Raw genomic sequence first — 26102 nt, 5'->3', positions numbered from 1 at the left:
GACTTTTCTTTGAAATTTTATTTTCCATAGAGCAAACAATACACATCAAAATGCGTTCTCCTTAGGAATTTATACACATATTTACAAAAATGACAGCACTAGATGGGCCACTTCCATTGATTAGCGGGAGGCTCTTCGATTAAAGGTTCCCAAGGTTTCCATTCCACCATTTTTCTAGCAAGGTGAAGTTCATTTTCCGCCTTTTAAAAGAGAAGAGGTGGTCAGAGTCATGGCAGACAGGTACCATAGCTAACAATGTGTTGTAAGTTTCAAAAAAAAAAAAAAAAAAAAAAAAAAAAAAAAAAAAAAAAAAGAGAGAAAACCCTTTCTTTGCTAAGCCTTTTTTTCACCCCAGTGCTGAGGGATTTTGGGGGTTATAATATACATTATAGAGGCTCAATTGTGTAGTACAGTAATAAAAGCACTACAGTGATCACCTTACTATACAGACAATAAAAGGGGTTAAATGTGACCCCGAAACGTCAATAAATTTGACCTGTTTATTCACAAATCCTGAGAGTGCATATTCTTACAATAATGCACCCATGTGGATGACCTATTGGTGGGATTTAAATAAATCCAGTATAAAACTGTTTAAAAACTTACTTAGAAGCTCTCAGTTTAGCTCTGTTGAAAAGGTAGACAATAAGACCCCCCCACTTCTTTTGCATATGAAAAGACCCTTTAGACAAACAGGAGCAAGCTGGAGAAGGTAGCCAAAACTTTGGGGCTTGGTTAGGAGTCTTTATGGGCTATATAAATAGATCATCTACAAAACATTTATGCAAAGAAAAAATTTAGTGTATAATGTTCCTTTAACCCATTATCACATTTGTACTTTCATATACTGTAGTCAATTAAATTGCATATTCCACACTCTCTATGCATAGGTACACAGGTAAGCCTATGTCCACACTTTTGTCATTATTATTATTCCCCCTTTTTCTTTCTTTTCTCCTTTTTGACTATTTTATATTCCCCTGTATAACTAATTTCACATCTTTATACATATTGATATATAACTTTATGTCAGTATATGCTTTGTGTATAACCATATATTTCCCCTGCCTGTTATATTTTACTGACACTATTCTGCCTGTCTCCTAAACCCCCCTCATGATTTTTTTACGACACCTCCTCCTCCCCCTGCAATCAGACATCTGTAACACTTTCTGTCTTTTTAGCCTGTGTTTTAAGATATAATCTGTAAATTCCATCAAATTGGTCAGTATTGCTTCGGACTTGAAAAAGGAGGACATTCTTCCGAAAGTTTGTCATCTTATAAATGTATAGTTAGTCCAATAAAAAAAAGTATCATTGCTCAATGCAATACTCTTGTTAATATATATATATATATATATATATATATATATATATATATATATATAGTTTTATTACTTTTATAAAGAGAGAGGGACTTCTATACTATAAAATAAACTTTATTACGGGTCTCTAGACATACCAGATTTTTTTATTGTGCATATAATGTAATATCCCTAAGCAAATACCCATGTTTCTTTTAACTTTATTTTTAAACAATCTGTTGTGCGGAACATTCTCTTTCAAATAAGGGGTCTTGGAGGTTTGTAGCTGCTAAGGGAACTGAGATTGGGGGTTTCAAAATCCTATCCCATCGAGTTCCCTTGCAGCTACTGGTATATATACTTGTTCAGCCCCTTTGTGATGTCAACACGTGCGTACGTAGTGACATCACCGGCACTCCGAAGGAAAGTGGTTTAAAACTGCATGCACCATCTAACCTGTAAATGTTCCATTATGACTTTACTGTCCCTTTAATGTTTGCACTGAACTGTCAAACAATATATATATATATATATATATATATATATATTTTGCTAATGCTAAGCCAGATCAGCCATGTTTCCTGCAGTGTGTGTGTGCGCAAGTGTGCAGTTCATTGTATGCTTTAGTGTTTGTATGTCTGTGCAATGACTGTATCTTAGTGTCTGTGTATGGATGTGTTTGTATGGAATAAGATTACCGTCAAACATGCAAGCGTGTGCGATTCTTTATCATTCTACATAAATTGTGACATACGAATACAAATCTACGTTTTTAAATACACTCTCGCCCCCCCCCCCATTTTGCTAAACGACCTGTGATGTCAAAGCATTCACTTTGTTGGCCTGGGAAGTAGCTGCTCTTTTGCTTTCAATTAAATGTGGAGAAGAAAAGCTGCCAATATAAAACATGTGAATAAATCATCAAAATCAATATTATTCTCATAAAACAAGGCAGACTAAGCACTTTGGGCACGTTAAAGCATGTTGTATGGTAAAACGTATAAAATATACTCTGAAATAAGACCACATGCTTCAGGGAGTTTTTGCTGCTACCATGAAAACTGTTTAAAAACATGAAAATCAATATTCCTCTGTATAGTGTTGTATGATGCAAAAGAGAATAATCACTTCTGGCATGTTAAGCCCATGTTGTATGTTACATGATGCATTTTAAAAAGTGTACCTGAAATGTTAATTTTCTGGCATTCTAAGCAATTTCTCCACATTTAATTGAAAGCAAAAGAGCAGCTATGTCCCAGGCACATACTGAAGTGAATGCTGTGACATCAGCAAAATGGGAACTAGATTTATTTTTGACAGTGTTTTGACACATACGGAAGTGTAATTCCAAAAAAAAAAAAAGAATTGTACTGTACTTCCAAAAGAAAAAAACAAAATATATGCTTACCTGATAAATTTCTTTCTTTTGCGATGTACCAAGTCCACGGATTCATCCTAACTTGTGGGATATTGTCCTTCTTGACAGGAAGCAAAAAGAGCACCACAGCAGAGCCGGCTATATAGCTCCCCCCTTAACTCCACCACCCAGTCATTCGACCGAAGGCCAAGGAAGAAAAGGAGAAACTATAAAAGGTGCAGAGGTGACTGAAGTTTACATAAAAAATACTGTCTTGAATAGACAGGGCGGGCCGTGGACTCGGTACATCGCAAAAGAAAGAAATTTATCAGGTAAGCATACATTTTGTTTTCTTTTGCAAGATGTACCGAGTCCACAGATTCATCCTAACTTGTGGGATACCAATACCAAAGCTTTAGGACACGGATGAAGGGAGGGACAAGACAGGAACCTAAACGGAAGGCCCCACTGCTTGCAAAACCTTTCTCCCAAAAATAGCCTCCGAAGAAGCAAAAGTATCAAATTTGGAAAATTTGGAAAAGGTATGAAGCGAAGACCAAGTCGCAGCCTTACAAATCTGTTCAACAGAAGCATTTTTAAAAGCCCATGTGGAAGCCACCGCTCTAGTGGAGTGAGCTGTAATTATTTCAGGAGGCTGCTGTCCAGCAGTCTTATAAGCTAAACGGATGATGCTTTTCAGCCAAAAAGAAAGAGAGGTAGCCGTAGCCTTTTGACCTCTACGCTTTCCAGCATAGACAACAAACAAAGAAGATGATTGGCGAAAATCTTTGGTTGCCTGCAAATAAAACTTCAAGGCACGAACCACGTCCAACAGACGTTCCTTCTTAGAAGAAGGATTAGGACACAGAGAAGGAACAACTATTTCCTGATTGATATTCCTGTTAGAAAAAACCTTAGGGAGGAACCCAGGTTTGGTACGCAAAACCACCTTATCAGCATGGAAAACAAGATAAGGCGAGTCACATTGTAATGCAGATAGTTCAGAAACTCTTCGAGCTGAAGAGATAGCAACTAGAAACAGAACTTTCCAAGATAGAAGCTTAATATCTATGGAATGCATGGGTTCAAACGGAACCACCTGAAGAACTTTAAGAACTAAATTTAGACTCCATGGCGGAGCAACAGGTTTAAACACATGCTTAACTCTAACTAAAGCCTGACAAAAAACCTGAACGTCTGGGACATCTGCCAGATGCTTGTGCAACAGAATAGACAAAGCAGATATCTGTCCCTTTAAGGAACTAGCGGACAATCCTTTCTCCAATCCTTGGAGAAAAGACAAAATCCTAGGAATCCTGATCTTACTCCATGAGTAGCCTTTGGATTCGCACCAAAAAAGATATTTACGTCATATCTTATGATAGATCTTCCTGGTGACAGGCTTTCGAGCCTGAATCAAGGTATCTATGACTGACTCAGAAAAACCCTGCTTTGATAAAATCAAGCGTTCAATCTCCAAACAGTTGCAGAGAAATTAGATTTGGAAGCTTGAATGGACCTTGAATCAAAAGGTCCCGTCTCAGTGGCAGAGTCCATGGTGGCAGAGATGACATATCCACCAGGTCTGCATACCAAGTCCTGCGTGGCCACGCAGGCGCTATCAAAATCACTGAAGCTCTCTCCTGTTTGATTCTGGCAAACAGACGCGGAAGGAGAGGGAATGGTGGAAACACATAAGCCAGGTTGAACGACCAGGGTACTGCTAGAGCATCTATCAGTACTGCCTGAGGATCCCTTGACCTGGATCCGTAACGAGGAAGTTTGGCGTTCTGACGAGACGCCATCAGATCCAATTCTGGTGTGCCCCATAGCTGAACCAGTTGAGCAAACACCTCCGGATGGAGCTCCCACTCCCCCGGATGAAAAGTCTGACGACTTAGAAAATCTGCCTCCCAGTTCTCCACCCCTGGGATATAGATCGCTGATAGATGGCAAGAGTGAGCCTCTGCCCATCGGATTATCCTGGAAACTTCTATCATCGCCAAGAAACTCATTGTTCCCCCCTGATGATTGATATAAGCTACAGTTGTGATGTTGTCCGACTGAAACCTGATGAATCCGGCCGAAGCCAGCTGAGGCCATGCCTGAAGAGCATTGAATATTGCTCTTAATTCCAGAATATTTAATCGGTAGGAGGGCCTCCTCCCGAGTCCACAAACCCTGTGCTTTCAGGAAATTCCAGACTGCACCCCAGCCCAGTAGGCTGGCGTCCGTCGTCACAATAACCCACGCTGGCCTGCGGAAACACATTCCCCTGGACAAGTGATCCTGTGACAACCACCAAAAAAGAGAGTCTCTGGTCTCTTGATCCAGATTTATCTGAGGAGATAAATCTGCATAATCCCCATTCCACTGTTTGAGCATGCATAGTTGCAGTGGTCTGAGATGCAAGCGAGCAAACGGAACTATGTCCACTGCCACTACCATAAGTCAGATTACCTCCATACACTGAGCCACTGACGGCCGAGGAATGAAATGAAGAGCTCGGCAGGTAGTTAAAATCTTGGATTTCCTGACCTCCGTCAGAAATATTTTCATGTCCACCGAATCTATCAGAGTTCCCAGGAATGGAACTCTTGTGAGAGGAATAAGAGAACTCTTTTTCACGTTCACCTTCCACCCATGAGATCTTAGAAAGGACAACACTAAGTCTGTGTGAGACTTGGCAAGTTGGAAAGTCGACGCTTGAATTAAGATGTCGTCTAGATAAGGCGCCACTGCTATGCCCCTCGGCTTTAGGACCGCCAGAAGGGACCCTAGCACCTTTGTGAAGATTCTTGGCGCCGTGGCCAACCCGAAGGTAAGAGCCACAAACTGGTAATGCCTGTCCAGAAAGGCAAACCTGAGGAACTGGTGATGATCTTTGTGGATAGGAATGTGTAGATATGCATCCTTTAGATCCATGGTAGTCATATATTGACCCTCCTGAATCATTGGTAAAATAGTCTGAATGGTCTCCATCTTGAAGGATAGAACTCTTAGGAATTGGTTTAGGATCTTGAGATCTAGAATTGGTCTGAAGGTTCCCTCTTTTTTGGGAACCACAAACAGATTGGAGTAGAAACCTTGTCCCTGTTCTGTTTTCGGAACTGGGCAGATCACTCCCATGGTAAAAAGGTCTTCTACACAGCGTAAAAACGCCTCTCTTTTTGTCTGGTTTACAGACAATTGAGAAAGATGGAATCTCCCCCTTGGAGGAGAATATTAGAAATCTAGGAGATACCCCTGGGTTACAATTTCTACAGCCCAGGAGTGTTGAACCTCTCTTACCCAGGCCTGAGCAAAGAGAGAAAGTCTGCCCCCTACTTGATCCGGTCCCAGATCGGGGACTACCCCTTCATGCTGTCTTAGTGGCAGCAGCAGGCTTTTTGGCCTGTTTACCCTTGTTCCAAGCCTGGTTAGCTTGGATTGAGCAAAGTTCCCCTCTTGCTTTGCAGCAGGGGAAGAGGAAGCGGGACCACCCTTGAAGTTTCGAAAGGAACGAAAATTATTTTGTTTGGTCCTTGTCTTATTTGACTTATCTTGAGGGAGGGCATGACCCTTCCCTCCAGTGATGTCTGAAATGATCTCTTTCAGTGCAGGCCTGAATAGGGTCTTACCTTTGAAAGGGATGGTCAAAAGCTTAGATTTAGATGACACATCAGCTGACCAGGACTTAAGCCATAACGCTCTTCGCGCTAAAATGGCAAAACCTGAATTCTTTGCGGCTAAAATTAGCAAGATGAAAAGCGGCGTCTGTAATAAAAGAATTAGCCAACTTAAGGGCCTTAATTCTGTACAAAATATCATCTAGTGTGGTCTCCATCTGAGGAGCCTCTACTAGAGCCTCAAACCAAAAAGCAGCTTCAGTGGTTAACGGAACAATGCACGCTATAGGTTGAAAAAGAAAACCCTGATGAACAAAAATTTTCTTTAGGAGACCCTCTAACTTTTTATCCATAGGATCAATGAAAGCACAACTGTCTTCAATAGGTATAGTTGTACGCTTAGCCAGAGTAGAAATAGCTCTTCCACCTTAGGGACCGTCTGCCATGAGTCCTTTATGGTGTCAGAAATGGGGAACCATTTTCTTAAAAACAGGAGGGGGAGCGAACGGAATACCTGGTCTACCCCACTCCTTAGTACCAATGTCCGAAATCCTCTTAGGGACCGGAAAAACATCAGTGTAAACAGGAACCTCTAAATATTTGTCCATTTTACACCATTTCTCTGGAACGACAATAGGGTCACAATCATCCAGAGTAGCTAAAACCTCCCTGAGCAATAAACGGAGGTGCTCTAGCTTAAATTTAAATGCCGTCATATCTGAATCTGTCTGAGGGAACATCTTTCCTGAATCAGAAATCTCTCCCTCAGACAGCAAATCCCTCATCCCTACCTCAGAACATTGTGAGGGAATATCGGATACGGCTACTAAAGCGTCAGAAGGCTCAGCATTTGTTCTTAACCCAGAGCTACTGCGCTTCCCTTGCAACCCTGGCAGTTTAGATAAAACCTCTGTGAGGGTAGTATTCATAACTGAAGCCATATCTTGCAAGGTGAAAGAATTAGACGCACTAGAAGTACTTGGCGTCGCTTGTGCGGGCGTAACTGGTTGTGACACTTGGGGAGAACTAGATAGCGAAACCCGATTCCTTCTGTCTGAGAATCATTTAATGCCAAATTCTTATAAGTTAAAATATGCTGTTTGCAATTTATAGACATATCAGTACAATTGGGACATTCTTAGAGGAAGTTCCACAATGGCTTCTAAACAAATTGAACAATGAGTTTCCTCAGTGTCAGACATGTTTAACAGGCTAGTAATGATGCAAGCAAGCTTGGAAAACACTTTATTTAATGAAAAAAACACAATTTGCAAAAATGGTACTGTGCCTTTAAGAGAAAAAAAAGGCATACACAAACTGCAAAACAGGTTAAAATTGCTTCAAAAATTCCGAAATTTTAACAGTGTACCCACTATGCTTTAGAAGGATTGCACCACAAGTAAAAAAGCAAGACCCCCAAATGAAAAAAACGGATTGATAATTGTCTAAAACCGGTTAAAACCCCCTAAAGCACCTTGCCACAGCTCTGTTGTGGCCCTACCTGCCCTTAGGAAGCGATAATATGGGGTTTAAAGCTTCAATTAGTCCCTCAGAAGATTATCAGGACCTCAGGAGAAGTTGCTTGCTGCTTGTAAATGCGCAACTGAGGGGCGAAAATAGGCCCCGCCCACCTCACTCGATGTTGCTGGGGCCTACAAAAAACTTACAAACCCTGCCTGAAAGCCATGTGGGTTATAAACAACCGCAAAGAACCCTCAAGCAAATGTCCCATAAAACAGAAAACTTTACTCCCAGACACAAAAACGTTTGTCCCAAATTCACATAACAAACTGAGTGCCCACAAAAAATTAACCCTTTATGCAAACTAGTAAAAACCTCTGATAACACTAGGATTACTGCTTACCCTTCCCCTAATGGGGACACTCCCAGCCTTTCTGAGTTAACACAGTCCCTGCAGAAAATATGACTGAACATACCTCATTGCTGTGTTTTTTGGCAGAAAGGACCAATACTGCAGAAAACTGAATTGACCGATTGGGTCACCACTTAGGAGTCTTATTGCACTTCACACTGGGAGAAATAACACTGGGAGAAAAACCACTGCATCTCATTTGGGACAAACAAGTACACACATATATCTCAATCTGACATTTCCCTTGGTTGTGTGACTGTTCACATTTTTCAGGACTATTTTTTCTTCTTTTTTCTTTTTCTTTGTTTTTGAAGTTCGCCATGTTGTTTTTTAATCATGCTTTCACCTTTTATGTTTGATTAATATTGCACATCATTCAGAGATTGTTAATTCACCATTGTGTAGTAAGATTGTGTGTTTACACTGTTCTTTGATTATCATTTGTTTGGATATTTTTTAACACTTGATTTGAACACTCGATTTGAAGAAACAATATTTATTTAATTTTTGGCACTGTTACTCACATAAATCTATTTGAAGACATCCATCCTCAGCCAAAACGCACATTTATAATACACCTATCCATTTTTGAAATTATCATCCAACAGCAGATACATCGATTATACTGAATCACCTCTTATATTAGAATACTACGTATCACATTGCTAGACAATCTACAAGACTGTTCAAGTCAAGAATTGTATCATACTCTTATTTTATTGGTTTTAACTTATTGTAAAATCTTGGATCCTTGATTATTATTTTAATGTGTTTATGGTATATTTTTATATTTTTATTGTACTGAATAAATTATATAATATTCTTTATTTTGGACCCGGCCTTTTTCCTTTGGCGCTTTAATTACCTTCTTTCTGATTATCTATTCATTTGGCCGCTAGGGGTCAATTTATTAAAGCTAAGGGTCCCTTTAGCATTAGGCGCTTAGTGTTAACCCATACCTCACCTTACAAATGCTAAGATCATCATCCTCCAGGCAGAAATCTTCATCTATGTCCTGCCTGAGAGTAAATAGTACAACACCGGTACCATTTAAAAATAAAAAACACTTGATTGAAGATAAAATAAAACTAACAGTTTAACACCTCTTCTCTTTACCCTTCCTGCTTAGAGCCAGCAAAGAGAATGATTGGGGGGTGGCGTTAAGGGGGGAGCTATATAGACAGCTCTGCTGCTCTCTTTGTGCAAGGATTCCAGTCCTGCTTTTACCTTTTGCTTCAACTCACCTTCCTCACCTGTACTTAAGGCATCACCACGCCCCAAACAAGTGCTTAGTTGTTGAGTATTGTTTGCTAAAATCAGTGCTCTGTTTCTTATAAGCTAAATTCATACTAAGAGAAGATTTACTTTTACTAAAAGTTTTGGAATATAAATACCAGCTGCAGTTTGGTTTCATTAAGGACTGATAACAACTACTTATCAGCGAACTACTCCAAGAAGTAATATTATATCTCAACTTAACATCTCTCCAGGAATTTATACTTTGTTACCAACAAGAGGATTCTACTTACTATCGCTACGGTATTTGTATCACTTCTACATTCTTTTGGAAGCCTAATCTAACGGCTAATTTCAAATGTCATGTTTTCTCTTGAACATTACTGACTTTGTCTCTGAAATACTTCTAACATTTGCAACGTATGTATCATAATTATGTTATAACCATTCTTTGATTCATTTCCATACCGGACAGTAACGGACTTTCTGTGACGTCACACAGCTTCACATATCTCAGAGTGTCAGACAGCTCCTCGCAACTCAGCGTGTCTCACAGCTCTCAATACACTATCTGGTCTGTGTTCAGTTATCCACGCTGCAAACACTATTCAGTGTGCTGTGTCTCGCAGCAGGACACGCCCCTGTCAGCACCTGCAGTTTGTATACAACTTGTCTCTCACGTTTCAGTGGTTATTACAATGAACTTTATCTCTCCTATATGGGCTTGAACTATGCAAATGTCAAAAGTTGTTATTAATACTACTACTTATTTTCAGTCACATATTACTTATATGGTATAACAACAATATATAACCATATAAAGTCTTCCTGCAATTTCTTATAAAAATCACTCTGAGTATATACAGTCTATGCTGATATAATAGCCTGTACTCCAGTTGTGGAACATATATAATTTATTTAAACTCTGCAGTTGTGATTCAAATAAGCAGGTAACCTTATACTTTGCTACTTCCTGTCAGGAAGGACAATATCCCACAAGTTAGGATGAATCCGTGGACTCGGTACATCTTGCAAAAGAAAATCGTATTGTGTTTCCAAAAAAACAAAAAAGTGTAATCCCAAAAAACAAGATTGTACTAAAAAAAATAAAAAAAAAATTTTTTATTTAAAAATGTAGATTTTTACTTGTGTGTCACAATGTATGTACAATGATAAAGAATCACACATGCTTGCATTTTTTTTACAGCAATCTTATTCCATATGTTTGTGGAGTTATACACTCTAGATGCTAACCTGCTCACTGCATGTAATATTACTGGCTATTATAGGCTATACTATTTATTGTGAATAGAAAGATGTGTTTTACTCTATAATACTATGCACTAATAGGGTAAATTAAAATAATGATGCACAAATTTGCTAAACACTGTTTTATACAAAATATTAGTGCTTCTGCTATGAGTTACTTTCCCACATACATTGTAAGCAACAGCTTGGGAGCCATTACCACCCATACAGTAAATATATTAGGAAGTTTATTGCGGTTATATGCATTCCCCTCTCTATGGTTATGGGTCATAACCAAGGAGTCCCCTTACATTAAAAGCCTCCAAGGTGCATAATGGGACAGATGAGGGCGGCTGTATTCTCCTTTACGTAAAAGCAGAGTGGGGATAGGCTGCCTTATAATCTCCATAGAAAACCTTGTGGCCAATCAGGCAGGTCACCGTTGTTTTTCCAAGGATATACCCTACATCATAGTGACCCCCCCAATTCCATATGTATTTTAGTCTCTGGCTAGGTTATATAGGAGGGGATACATGTTATTTGGCAAACTCCATCTGTGTGATGCAGAGCAAAATATGAGCTCAGTAAGAGGAGCCGCCACTGCATGACAAGCAATGAGTCAATGCCTTTCACTCTCCTAGCACTAACAAGCTGGCTGATTATGCTGCAATACTTTCCCTGACAGACTGTTGCACAGCTTACTCTAGATTTAGTAAGGACAACACTGGGTGTAAACAAGCTGCTTTCATACCACAAAAATGTGTATGGGAAAAAAGAACTAACTTCATACATCACTGGACAGACAAAGGCTGGTGCCTACAACATGGTACATTTTATACAGAGGCACAATAACTAGATTAAAAAAAATAAATTCACTGAAGGTACAAAAAACATTTACATATTGGATAAAAAATAACTATTTACCGAAAAATTGGCCGATTAATAGTGAATATATTTTTCTTGACACTTGAAGATCAGATGCAAACAATAAATAAAAAAGAAATAATTATACATACCTGCTGAATGACTTCTTCTATTTGGCCAGAATTAATTCTATTCTCAAGTTTCTGGATATCAGACTCCTATAGATAAAAAGGGTTGAGTGACAGATTTACATTAAACAATGACTACATTTTACATGGAAGCCCCTTGATAAATAAATACAACAACTTTAACGTGCTACAGACGTTATTTGTTGTCCTGCTTTTAGATCTTTTGACTGATTTTTGATGTTCCTCAGGTGTTCCTATAATCGTGCTCTTATTTTTCTGGCTGTCATGCCAACGTAAATAAGGTCACATTTACATTTCAGTGCATAAACAACCCCCTCTGTTTGGCAATTTATGTATGTGTTGATTTTTTATTTTTGTTGAAGCAGTTCATAAACTCATGTTTTTTGAGCATAAAGCTACTAGTGCTGCAAGCTCCACATTTGAATGAACCTTATGTCAATGCACCAGTTGTTTTTGGGCCCTCTAGGTGACTTGGACTATTCAGATCTTTGAGGTTACATGTTCTTCTGTATTCCGAGTGTACTTTGTCCCCCAGGATCTGTGAGAGGATTGGGTCAGATATGAGAATATACCAATTATCCTGCAGAATATTTGAAATTTGTTTGCTTCTCTGATTATAAGTTGAAATAAACCTCACTTGATCTTGTGTGGGTTTGTGTTTTTTCTTTAGTAATTCAGATCTGACAGTGAATCTTGCTCTGTATTCAGCTTTTTTTTATTATTCTTTTACTGTATCCTCTCAACAGTCATCTCTCTGAGTTCTTTAGCTCTTAGTGTGTAGCTTTAATCTGATGAGCAATAACGTCTCATACGCAAAAATTCTCCAGTGGGGAGAGCCTTGATAGTAGTGGGCATGTGCACTGGTACTGTGTAATAAACTGTCGGTGGCTGGCTTTTCTTTCTGTGGACATCAATTGAAAGACTGCCTGTTGGTGTTTTGGTAATTTGGAGGTCCAGGTAGTTTACTTGTTGATTTGCTTCATACGTTAGTTTAATATTCAAGTTATTTGAATTTAAGTTTTTTAGAAATACATCAACTTCAATCTTTGTGCCCTCCCAAAGGAAGAGCACATCATCGACATAACCTATCCAGAGGGGAATTTTGTTTAGGGACTCTGTATTGGCATCTGAGAATACATATTTGTGCTCCCACCATCCCAAGAAGAGATTGGCATGGGTAGGAGCACATGCTGTACCCATAGCGGTATCTCTTGTTTGTAAGTAAAAGCAGTTATTGAATGTAAATATGTTTTATTTAAGGACAAAACTCAGTAGTTGTAATATGAAATCATGTGAAGGGTCTTCTTCTGAGCCCATTATTAAGAACCATTGTACTGCTTGGATTCCTAAGTCATGGTTTAAACACTTATAAAAGGATTCAACATCTGCTGTTACTAGCCACGTAGTTTTGGTTAAGTGTAGATTCTCAAGTTGAATTAAAACATCTGTAGTGTCTTGTACATAAGAAGAAATTTGTGAGAGGTAGTTTCTTAACCTATAGCCTACATACTGGCTTGCCTTCTCTGTGAGGCTGTTTATTCCAGAGACAATCGGACATCTGGGGGGTGGGGGGGGGGGTGGATTTTGTTTTTATGAATATTAGAAATTAAATAAAAAAGTAGCCACTGTTGGATTAGTTACTTTTATAAAATTGTATTCTTTGGTTGTTATTATGTTATTATATTTGACCATATTGATGAGATTCATGTATTCTTGAGAGGGATTGTATCCCCATTTTTGATAGCATGTAGTATCTTTTAGTTGCTTATCCATCTCCTTTCGGTACATGTGCATAGGCCATACTATACTATATTCCCACCTTTGTCCAAATTCCTAATTATAACATATGTACGTGTTTTTATATCTTTTAATGCCCTTAGCTCTTTTTTGACAGATTTTGTTGTGGTTTGGTAATTCAAGTATTTTATTTTCTCACATACTACTTCATAGAACACTTGCTGTTGAGGGCATTGATTGAATTTTGGCATGGATGTCGACTTATTTTTTATTTTATCTCTCCATTTGGTTTCTTGGAGAGGTTCATTGAACAGTTCAGTGGGTGGTTCATTATCTTGTAATAGCATTTCTAAGATTTCTAAAGTATTTCTATCTTCCTCTGTCTAATTTTGGACTTCAGTTAAGGCATTAGAGTTGTTATTATAGAATCTCTTCAGGGCTATTTTTCTGACAAACAAGTGTACATCTTTGATGGTTTCAAATTTGTCTAAGGTTGGTGTAGGATAGAAGGACATGCCTTTTGAGAGTACTTTTTTATGTTCCTCTGATAGTAGTTTGTGTGAAAGGTTTATTACTATCATCAATGAGTCATTACTTTACCCTTCTGTGTCTGAGATGTCACTATGTATGACATTCACCCTAGATGGCCTGTTTGTATTGAGGTTTGAGCTTTGTTTCCACTTGTATAACCTTTTGTTTGCATAATCCGATTCGTCTATACTGAGTTTCCCTTGTTTAGTCCGTTTAATTTCATTTTCGTATTTATCCAACTCCTTTTGATATTGTTTATAAGTCTGTTCAAACTCTTTCAGCGTTTAGAATTCTGTTAATTGTGTGTTTAATTCTTGGACTTTCGTTTCCGATAACTCATATTCTGCTTTATTAAGATTTTCATAAATTTTTCTGAGCACTCTGTTAACGCTTCTTCCCATTCAATACTTTGGTTCGGATTACGGAATTTGAAAGCAGGAAAAAGCTGTATCCCCAGCCCTCTAGGGATTCATTTAAGTTCAATATATTTTTATTGATATTAACTCCTCCCCAACAGGAAGTGCAAGAGGATTCACCCAGCAGAGCTGCTATATAGCTCCTCCCCTCTACGTCACCTCCAGTCATTCGACCAAGGACCAACGAGAAAGGAGAAGCCAAAGGGTGTAGTGGTGACTGGAGTATAATTCAAAATTTTTTTACCTGCCATAAAAAACAGGGCGGGCCGTGGACTGACCACACTACAGGAGAAAGGAATTTATCAGGTAAGCATAAATTTTGTTTTCTCCTGTTAAGTGTGGTCAGTCCACGGGTCATCATTACTTCTGGGTTACCAATACCAAAGCTAAAGTACACGGATGACGGGAGGGACAGGCAGGCTCTTTATACGGAAGGAACCACTGCCTGAAGAACCTTTCTCCCAAAAACAGCCTCCGAAGAAGCAAAAGTGTCAAATTTGTAAAATTTGGAAAAAGTATGAAGAGAAGACCAAGTTGCAGCCTTGCAAATCTGTTCAACAGAAGCCTCATTCTTAAAGGCCCAAGTGGAAGCCACAGCTCTAGTAGAATGTGCTGTAATTCTTTCAGGAGGCTGCTGTCCAGCAGTCTCATAGGCTAACCGTATTATGCTACGAAGCCAAAAAGAGAGAGAGAGGTAGCCGAAGCTTTTTGACCTCTCCTCTGACCAGAATAAACGACAAACAGGGAAGACGTTTGTCGAAAATCCTTAGTTGCCTGTAGATAAAATTTCAGGGCACGGACTACATCTAGATTGTGTAGCAGACGTTCCTTCTTCGAAGAAGGATTAGGACACAAAGATGGAACCACAATCTCTTGATTGATATTCCTGTTAGTGACCACCTTAGGTAGGAACCCAGGTTTAGTACGCAGAACTACCTTGTCTGAATGAAAAATCAGATAAGGAGAATCACAATGTAAGGCCGATAACTCAGAGACTCTTCGAGCCGAGGAAATTGCCATTAAAAACAGAACTTTCCAAGATAACAGCTTGATATCTATGGAATGAAGGGGTTCAAACGGAACACCCTGTAAAACATTAAGAACTAAGTTCAAACTCCATGGTGGAGCAACAGTTTTAAACACAGGCTTGATCCTAGCTAAAGCCTGACAAAAAGCTTGAACGTCCGGAACTTCTGACAGACGTTTGTGTAAAAGAATGGACAGAGCTGAAATCTGTCCCTTTAAGGAACTAGCGGATAAACCCTTTTCTAAACCTTCTTGTAGAAAAGACAATATCCTCAGAATCCTAACCTTACTCCATGAGTAACTCTTGGATTCGCACCAATATAAGTATTTGCGCCATATCTTATGGTAAATCTTTCTGGTAACAGGCTTCCTAGCCTGTATTAAGGTATCAATAACTGACTCAGAAAAACCACGTTTTGATAAAATCAAACGTTCAATTTCCAAGCAGTCAGCTTCAGAGAAATTAGATTTTGATGTTTGAAGGGACCCTGGATCAGAAGGTCCTGTTTCAGAGGTAGAGACCAAGGTGGACAGGATGACATGTCCACTAGATCTGCATACCAAGTCCTGCGTGGCCATGCAGGCGCTATTAGAATCACTGATGCTCTCTCCTGTTTGATTCTGGCAATCAATCGAGGAAGCATCGGGAAGGGTGGAAACACATAAGCCATCCCGAAGGTCCAAGGTGCTGTCAAAGCATCTATCAGAACCGCTCCCGGATCCCTGGATCTGGACCCGTAACGAGGAAGCTTGGCGTTCTGTCGAGACGCCATGAGATCTATCTCTGGTTTGCCCCAACGTCGAAGTATTTGGGCAAAGACTTCCAGATGAAGTTCCCACTCCCCCGGATGATAAGTCTGACGACTTAAGAAATCCGCCTCCCAGTTTTCCACTCCCGGGATGTGGATTGCTGACAGGTGGCAAGAGTGAGACTCTGCCCAGCGAATTATCTTTGATACTTCCATCATTGCTAGGGAGCTTCTTGTCCCTCCCTGATGGTTGATGTAGGCTACAGTCGTGATGTTGTCCGACTGAAACCTGATGAACCCCCGAGTTGTTAACTGGGGCCAAGCCAGAAGGGCATTGAGAACTGCTCTCAATTCCAGAATGTTTATTGGTAGGAGACTCTCCTCCTGATTCCATTGTCCCTGAGCCTTCAGAGAATTCCAGACAGCGCCCCAACCTAGTAGGCTGGCGTCTGTTACAATAGTCCAGTCCGGCCTGCTGAATGGCATCCCCCTGGACAGATGTGGCCGAGAAAGCCACCATAGAAGAGAATTTCTGGTCTCTTGATCCAGATTCAGAGAAGGGGACAAGTCTGAGTAATCCCCATTCCACTGACTTAGCATGCACAATTGCAGCGGTCTGAGATGTAGGCGTGCAAAGGGTACTATGTCCATCGCCGCTACCATTAAGCCGATCACCTCCATGCATGGAGCTATTGACGGGTGTTGAATGGAATGAAGGACACGGCATGCATTTTGAAGCTTTGTTAACCTGTCTTCTGTCAGGTAAATCTTCATTTCTACAGAATCTATAAGAGTCCCCAAGAAGGGAACTCTTGTGAGTGGAAAGAGAGAACTCTTCTTTTCGTTCACCTTCCATCCATGCGACCTTAGAAATGCCAGTACTAACTCTGTATGAGACTTGGCAGTTTGAAAGCTTGAAGCTTGTATCAGAATGTCGTCTAGGTACGGAGCTACCGAAATTCCTCGCGGTCTTAGTACCGCCAGAAGAGCACCCAGAACCTTTGTGAAGATTCTTGGAGCCGTAGCCAATCCGAATGGAAGAGCTACAAACTGGTAATGCCTGTCTAGAAAGGCAAACCTTAGATACCGGTAATGATCTTTGTGAATCGGTATGTGAAGGTAAGCATCCTTTAAATCCACTGTGGTCATGTACTGACCCTTTTGGATCATGGGTAAAATTGTCCGAATAGTTTCCATTTTGAACGATGGAACTCTTAGGAATTTGTTTAGGATCTTTAAATCCAAGATTGGCCTGAAAGTTCCCTCTTTTTTGGGAACCACAAACAGATTTGAGTAAAACCCTTGTCCTTGTTCCGACCGCGGAACCGGATGGATCACTCCCATTAATAAAAGATCTTGTACGCAGCGTAGAAACGCCTCTTTCTTTATTTGGTTTGTTGACAACCTTGACAGATGAAACCTCCCTCTTGGGGGAGAGGATTTGAAGTCCAGAAGGTATCCCTGAGATATGATCTCTAACGCCCAGGGATCCTGGACATCTCTTGCCCAAGCCTGGGCGAAGAGAGAAAGTCTGCCCCCCACTAGATCCGTTCCCGGATCGGAGGCCCTCAATTCATGCTGTCTTAGGGGCAGCAGCAGGTTTCCTGGCCTGCTTGCCCTTGTTCCAGGACTGGTTAGGTCTCCAGCCTTGTCTGTAGCAAGCAACAGCTCCTTCCTGTTTTGGTGCAGAGGAAGTTGATGCTGCTCCTGCTTTGAAATTACGAAGGGAACGAAAATTAGACTGTCTAGCCTTAGGTTTGGCTCTGTCTTGAGGCAGGGCATGGCCTTTACCTCCTGTAATGTCAGCGATAATTTCTTTCAACCCGGGCCCGAATAAGGTCTGCCCTTTGAAAGGTATATTAAGCAATTTAGATTTAGAAGTAACGTCAGCTGACCAGGATTTTAGCCACAGTGCTCTGCGCGCCTGAATGGCGAATCCGGAATTCTTAGCCGTAAGTTTAGTTAAATGTACTACGGCATCCGAAATAAATGAGTTAGCTAACTTAAGGGCTTTAAGCTTGTGTGTAATCTCATCTAATGGAGCTGATTCAAGTGTCTCTTCCAGAGACTCAAACCAAAATGCTGCTGCAGCCGTGACAGGCGCAATGCATGCAAGAGGTTGCAATATAAAACCTTGTTGAACAAACATTTTCTTAAGGTAACCCTCTAACTTTTTATCCATTGGATCTGAAAAGGCACAGCTATCCTCCACCGGGATAGTGGTACGCTTAGCTTAAGTAGAAACTGCTCCCTCCACCTTAGGGACCGTTTGCCATAAGTCCCGTGTGGTGGCGTCTATTGGAAACATCTTTCTAAATATCGGAGGGGGTGAGAACGGCACACCGGGTCTATCCCACTCCTTAGTAACAATTTCAGTAAGTCTCTTAGGTATAGGAAAAACGTCAGTACTCGACGGTACCGCAAAATATTTATCCAACCTACACATTTTCTCTGGTATTGCAACTGTGTTACAATCATTCAGAGCCGCTAACACCTCCCCTAGTAATACACGGAGGTTTTCCAGCTTAAATTTAAAATTTGAAATATCTGAATCCAATTTGTTTGGATCAGAACCGTCACCCGCAGAATGAAGCTCTCCGTCCTCATGTTCTGCAAATTGTGACGCAGTGTCTGACACGGCCCTAATATTATCAGCGCACTCTGTTCTCACCCCAAATGGTTATAACCAAATCAAATTATGCAAACAAAAGGGTATACAAGTGGAAACAAAGATCAAACCCCAATACAAACAGGCCATCTAGGGTGAATGTCATGCATAGTGACATCTCAGACACAGAAGGGGAGGAATCAGAAACCCAAGAACCTAAAACAGAAGCACCAATAGCTAACTCTGATAGTAACACGAGAATTACAAGGAGAAAAAGGAAAGATGTTTTAGGAGCAAGTGCCTTTTCTGCAACAGACATACCAGAAGAGGCAGGGGGAAAGCCAAAGGCAAAACAAAAGCCAATCACAGTACAAAACCAACAAGAAAGGCTAGAAACCTTATCAGAGAACCCAACCCTTTTTTCTCAAGTAAAAATGACTCATTGATAATAATAATCCTTTCACACAAACTACTATCAGAGGAACATAAACAAGTACTCTCAAAGACATGTCGTCCTGTCCTACACCAACCTTAGACAAATTTGAAACCATCAAAGATGTAAACCTGTTTGTCAGAAAAATAGCACTGAAGTGATTCTATAATAACAAATCTAATGATTCAACTGCAGTCCAAAATTGGACATAGAAGACAGAAATACTTTAGAAATCTTAGAAATGCTATTACAAGATAATGAACCACCCACTGAACTGTTCAATGAACCTCTCCAAGAAACCAAATGGAGAGATAAAATAAAAAATAAGTCAACATTCATGCCAAAATTCAATCAATGCCCTCAACAAGTGTTTTATGAAGTAGTATGTGAGAAAATATTTGAATTACCAAACCTCACGACACACCAAAATCTGTCAAAAAAAAAAAAGAGCAAAGGACATTAAAAGATATAAGAACATAGAAAGATGTTATAATAAGGAATTAGGACAAAAGGTGGGAATATAGTAGTATGGCCTATGCACATGTACCGAAAGGAGACAGATAAACAACTAAAAGATACTAAATGCTATCAAAAACTGGGGTACAATCCCTCTCAAGGGAGGCAGAAATACATTAATATCATCAATATGGCCGAATATGATAACATAATAACAACCAAAGAAAACAATTTTATAAAAGTAACTAACCCAACAGTGGCTACTTTTTAATTCATAAAAACAAAAGCCAGCCCCCCCGGACGTCCGATCGTCTGTGGAATAAACAGCTTGACAGAGAAGGCAAGCCAGTATGTAGACTATAGGTTTAGAAACTACCTCTCACAAATTTCTTCTTATGTACACGGCACTACTATGTGGCTAGTAACAGCAGATGTTGAATCCCTTTATACATGTATCAACCATGACATAGGAATCCAAGCAGTACAATGGTTCTTAACAATGGGCTCAGAAGACCCTTCACATGATGATTTCATATTACAACTACTGAGTTTTGTCCTCAAATACAATTTCTTTACATTCAATAACTGCTTTCACCTACAAACAAGAGGTACTGCTATGGGTACAGCATGTGCTCCCGCCTATGTCAATCTCTTCTTGGGATGGTGGTAGAACAAGTATATATTCTCAGACGCCAATACAGAGTTCCTAAACAAAATTCCCTCTGGATACATAATATTGACTATGTGCTCTTCCTTTGGGAGGGCACATAAATTGAACTTGATGTATTTCTAAACAACCTAAATTCAAATAACTTGAATATTAAACTAACATATGAAGCAAATCAACAAGTGATAAACTTCCTGGACATCCAAATTACCAAAACACCAACAGGCAGTCTTTCAATGGATACCAAGAGAGAAAAAAAAAAAAAAAAGACAGCCACCAACAGTTTATTACACAGTACCAGTGTACATGCCCCAAATACAATCAAGGCTTTCCCCACTGGAGAAATTCTGCGTATGAGACGTAATTGCTCATCAGATCAAAGCTACACACTAAGAGCTAAAGAACCCACAGAGAGATTACTGTCGAGAGGATACAGTAAAAGAATAATAAAAAAAGCTGAACACAGAGCAAGATTCACTGTCAGATCTGAATTACTAAAGAAAAAACACAAACCTACACAAGATCAAGTGAGGTTTATTTCAACTTATAATCAGAGAAACAAACAAATTTCAAATATTCTACAGGATAATTGGTATATTCTCATATCTGACCCAATCCTCTCACAGATCCTGGGGGACAAAGTACACTCAGGATACAGAAGAACACGTAACCTCAAAGATCTGAATAGTCCAAGTTACCTATTGGGCCCAAAAACAACTGGTGCATTCACAGAAGGTTCATTCAAATGTGGAACTTGCAGCACTTGTAGCTTCTTGCTCAAAAAACATGAATTAACAGATCACTTCAACAAAAATAAAAAAATAACACATACATAAATTGTCAAACAAACAGAGGGGGTCGTTTATGCACTGAAATGTAAATGTGACTTTATTTACGTTGGAATGATGACCAGAAAAATAAGAACATGATTACAGGAACACCTGAGGAACATCAAAAATGCGTCAATACATCTCAAAGCAGGACAACAAATAACGTCTGTAGCACGTCATTTTCTCAGCAAACACAAATCTAAACAATCATACCTCAAATGCTTTGGCATACAAAAAGCCAAAATGGGTATTAGAGGTGGAGATTTAGAAAGAACTTTGTTACAAACTGAAAGTAGATGGCTTTTTCTTCTAAACACAGTTCAACCTTTTGGACTCAATGAACAGAATAATTTCACTGCTTTTCTCTAACCTCGAATGAGTTCTAACATATGTACTAATATTAATTCTACTGTTCTACCAATATCTCCAGGACACTAGTCCATATATAAATTTACCATACATTTAGAAAACTCGATGTTACTGTAAACCAGTGATAAAGTATTAACTTACCTATATATTAGGGGACAAGATTAGCCTCACATTAGATCTAAACCTTACATTTATACAATCTATAATTAAATCATGTACCACTAGGATCAATACACTATTTTTTTATTATCCCCATGAAACCTAACACACTTTACCCTTATCATTCACATGAAATCCTATATTACAACTTTAGTAATCTTATGTCACGTTATTTTGGAAAAATCAAGTCAAGTATTAAAAGGCTTGCTGTACCTCCTTTAAAGTGATAGGAAAGTCAAAATTAAACTTGCCTGATTTATATAGAGCATGTAATTTTAAGACACTTTTAAATTCACTTCTATTTTCAAATGTGCTTCGTTCTCTTAGTATCTCTTGTTAAAAATGAATACGCACATATAAACCAGTGGGAGCTGCTGCTAATTGGTGCCTGCACACATTTGTCTCTTGTGATTGGCTAACTAGAGGTGTTCAGCTAGCTGTCAGTAGTGTAATGCTGTTCCTTCAGCAATGGATAACAAGAGAATGAAGCAAACTTGATACTAGAAGTAAATTGGAAAGTTATGAATCATAATACATTTTTTAGTTTTACTATCCCTTTAAAAAGGGACATGCAACCCAAAAATGTTCTTTCATGTTTCAGATAGAGAATACAATTTTATACAACTTTCTAATTTACTTCTATTATTTAATTTGTTTCATTCTCTTGGTATCATTTGTTGAAGGAGCAGCAATGCACTACGGGTTTCTAACTGAACACATGGGTGGTCCAATGACAATCAGTATATGTATGCAACCACCAATCAGCATCTAGAACCTAGGTTCTTTGCTACTCCTGAGCTTACCTGGATAAACCTTTCAGCAAATGATAACATGAGAAGGAAGCAAACTAAATAATAGAAGTAAATTGGAAAGTTGTTTTAAATTGTATTCTCTACCTGAATAATGAAAGAAACATTTTGGGTTTCATGTCCCTTTAAGTCTTGTACTTATTAGGACACCCTGCCCTAGATCACATTAAACCATGTTTCACAGGCACTTCCTGACAGTTTATTGTCAGATATATATATATATATATATATATATATCTTTTATTCGCATATTATCATCATCAAGATTGTCTACTGTCACATTTTACCAGTCTTTTTGTATGTTGATAAACATGGATCCATGTTAATGTACTATTTGAATATTCCACATAGGTACCTTTGCATAAAGCATATTATTTATTGTTTTAAACTTTTGTTTAAAATTATTAAAATTAATTATTGTTTTAATTGTTTTAACTGTCAACAATTATTGTCATTAATAAATACATGTGTACTACCTATTCACATCCTAGCCTACTTCTAGTTGAGGCGCTCAGGCTACATCCATATATGTATGTAATAGTGCAATAATAAAATGCTCTAACATACTACACAACAATAAAAATATAATCTATGTTTCAACTAATAGTAAGACCAAAAGCACTATGAGCATATACTATGATGTATTATGGTCACTTAAAAGTAATTAAATCAGTAAAAGGAAAAACATTACAGCAATTGCAATATTCGTTCTTTAACCGATTCCAACAATATTAAAAATGACAAAAACTGACCAAAATCTCATGTACAAATGCAGGAGGAAAGAACACCTGGTGGTTAGTTATTAGATGGATAACAAAAAAAGTGTATTATGATAATCTTCAGTATATGTCAGCAGTGGAACAGGGCTTTGGTCAATACTCTGAAGGATGTGTATGTCCCCAGGGTCCAATGTTGCTTGCAAATGATTTAGCAGAATATATTTTTGGCTACTGTCAACTTAAAAAGAATAAAAAAAAATCTGGAATTACAGTTTTATTTCTCGGGTAAGGAAGATTATTAATACTTGTGCGTAAAATGATTAACAATATGCTTTTTTTAGAGTTCTAATTGCTTTAGTAGAAACTGGAATTTCATGTGTGTGTGGTTTTTGGACTTATTTTAGAATGTTTCTACAATATTTGCCATTCATGTTTAGGGGGATTTTTGTTGTTTAACATTTTACTAAGCTTTTCTAAACAAAGAATATACCCACAATTGTCTATTTTCTTCAAAAAAAAAAAATCCTTATTTTAACATCAGACCTCCATATTTAATAATTTGTCATATTCTACCTTAAATAATTTAGTCTACCAAAGAACTGAGAAACTAGTATTCTTCTGTAGCAGAATAGAATGTCCGGTTGTTACCAGCAGAAAATAAAAACACCAGCATTTCCCTCTTAACGCCTACAAAGGGATTAAACTCAGCTCCAGAGCAGCAATGCACTATCGGGTCCTAGATGACCACATCTGGTAAGCCAATGACAAGAGATACGTGTTTGTAGCCACCAATCACCAGCTAGGTCCCAGTAGTGCATTGCTGCTCTGAGGCTACCTAGATATGCTTTTCAACAATAAAGAAAATCAAGAGAACAAATTAAAATTTGATAGTAAAAGTAAATGAAAAGTCTCTTAAAGGGATATGAAAACCACATTTTTTTCTTTCATGGTTCAGACAGAGCATGTGATTTTAAACAACTTCCTAATTTACTTCTATATTCATTTTTTTGTTCTCTTAGTATTTTTGGTTGAAAAGCAGGGAAGTATAATTAGTAGCGGGCCCATTTTTGGATCACTATATGGCAGCAGTTTTGCAACAGTGTTATTCATTTGCAAGAGCACTAGATGGCAGCACTATTTCCTGACATGTAGTGCACCAGATGCCTACCTAGGTATCTCTTCAACACAGAATATCATGGGAACGATACAAATTTATAATAGAAGTAAATTGGAAAAAAAAAAAAAAATTGTATGCTCTGTCTAAATCACAAAACATCTTTTGTTTTCATATCCCTTTAAAATGACATGCTCTATCTGAACTATGAAAGTTTAAATTTAACTTTCATGCCCCTTTAAACACTCTCTCCGTGTGTAGGGGTTAAAAGCGCTGTGTGAGGACTCAAGTGCTATCGTGTGTTGAGTCACACTATTTGCCTATAACTGCTCTGTGAATCAAGTAAATTGATACTTTTAAACACTTTTCCTCACAATGACAACAAGAAAAATAAAATATTGGAAAAAAAGCCAGATTAGTTGCCAAAATGACTAAGCAGGTTTTATTCTTTGAGTAACAAAATGACTACTCACCGCCTTTACTGCATTAAATCTGTCATTTACTATTTGCTCAGTGTATTTTCGATATGCTGCATCCCTAGGTACAGTCTGCAGTGTGGCCAGTATCTTTGAGTATAATATCCTCAGGCGCTGAAACAAACAAATTACAATATAAATTCTGACAATCGTATGAAGGTTAAAAAGCTATTTGTAAAAATAGATAGACACAATGTACTGAAGTAACTACTACTAACCAACATGAAAATACAAATTACCTCATGAGGATTCTGAGAAACTGCCAATCCAACCAAACCAGTGGTCTGTAAAGAAACAAGTAAATGTAAGTACTGTATAGTATTTTTATTTGTTGTGTAACAAAACTAACATGAAACATTATTTGCAATGTGATCAAGGGTGCCAGTCTCATTTCTTTGATAAGATTTAATAATGAACAATGCAAAACCTAGAGTGAGTATCTCTAGCAAGAAGAGCGGAGTTAGCCCTGCAGAATGCATAGTTAATGCTGCATACAATTCATTCCTATTTTAGGTAAATTGTACACAGCATTGACTATGCAATATGAAGTGCTAACTCAGCTCTTCTTGCAGGAGATACTGGGATTGGCCCTTCATAGGGCATAGTTAATGATGGGAATTTAAATGTTTCAATTCAGCTCTTAAAGGGACATGAAACCTAAAAAAAAAATCATAATTCAGATTGAGAATACAATTTTAAACAACATTCCAATTTACTTATATTATTTAATTTGCTTTAATCTTTGGATGTCCTTTGTTGAAGAAATAGCAATGTATATGGGCGAGCCAACCAACGAGAACATCTATGTGCAGCCACCAATTAGCAGCTACTGAGCCTACATATATATGCTTTTCATCAAATAATATCAAGAGAATTAAGCAAATTGGAGAATAAAAGTAAATTAGAAAGTGGTTTAAAATTGCATGCAGTTTCTAGATCATAAAAAAATAAATGGGTTTCATGTCTTTTTAATGAACAGACCACAAAGTCTGTAAAACTTCCAAGATGAAGCCTTACAGCATAAGTCCTCGCTAACATTCAAGAGGTTAAAAGGAGAACAAAGTGCACTTTTTGCAAAAATTCAGCTGAAAATCATTCAGTATGTTATAAAGGATAGCTACAAGGATCCGTGCTGTCCTTTAACAAGTGTGCATAAACTCCACGGAACCCTACAAAGAGAGCACTGCACAAACACTCTCTGTCTGAACGGGGTACTCGTATAACCAACATCTCCCGTGATCTGCTCGGGTGTCCCCAGTTATCAGTGACCTCCTGTCTCACCTTCTTCAGAACCCCGGCCATGATTTTCCTGCACTGCACGATGGGTAAGGCGGAGTAACCAATGACAGAAGCGCCAGGCCAGA

General features: G+C 38.6%; 1 protein-coding gene across 2 annotated transcripts; it reads right to left on the bottom strand.

Annotated features, from left to right (window-relative positions):
- NDUFA5 (NADH:ubiquinone oxidoreductase subunit A5) lies at positions 1 to 26102 on the bottom strand. 2 transcript variants are annotated; one of them, XM_053716664.1, is made up of 5 exons: positions 26020 to 26102; positions 24978 to 25022; positions 24736 to 24852; positions 11643 to 11708; positions 1 to 200 (listed from the first exon to the last, which is right to left on the bottom strand). In XM_053716664.1, the coding sequence occupies exons 1-5, from the start codon at positions 26038 to 26040 to the stop codon at positions 99 to 101; spliced, it is 351 nt and encodes a 116-aa protein (XP_053572639.1). In that variant the 5' UTR covers positions 26041 to 26102; the 3' UTR covers positions 1 to 98. The 2 variants fall into 2 exon arrangements, with proteins under 2 accessions (XP_053572639.1, XP_053572640.1); XM_053716665.1 differs by lacking the exon at positions 26020 to 26102 and adding an exon at positions 25756 to 25791.

Source organism: Bombina bombina, chromosome 6, assembly GCF_027579735.1.
Source record: "Bombina bombina isolate aBomBom1 chromosome 6, aBomBom1.pri, whole genome shotgun sequence".
NCBI lineage: Eukaryota > Metazoa > Chordata > Amphibia > Anura > Bombinatoridae > Bombina > Bombina bombina.
The sequence above is the reverse complement of the archived record's forward strand: the minus strand, read 5'-3'. Positions and strand labels throughout refer to the sequence as shown.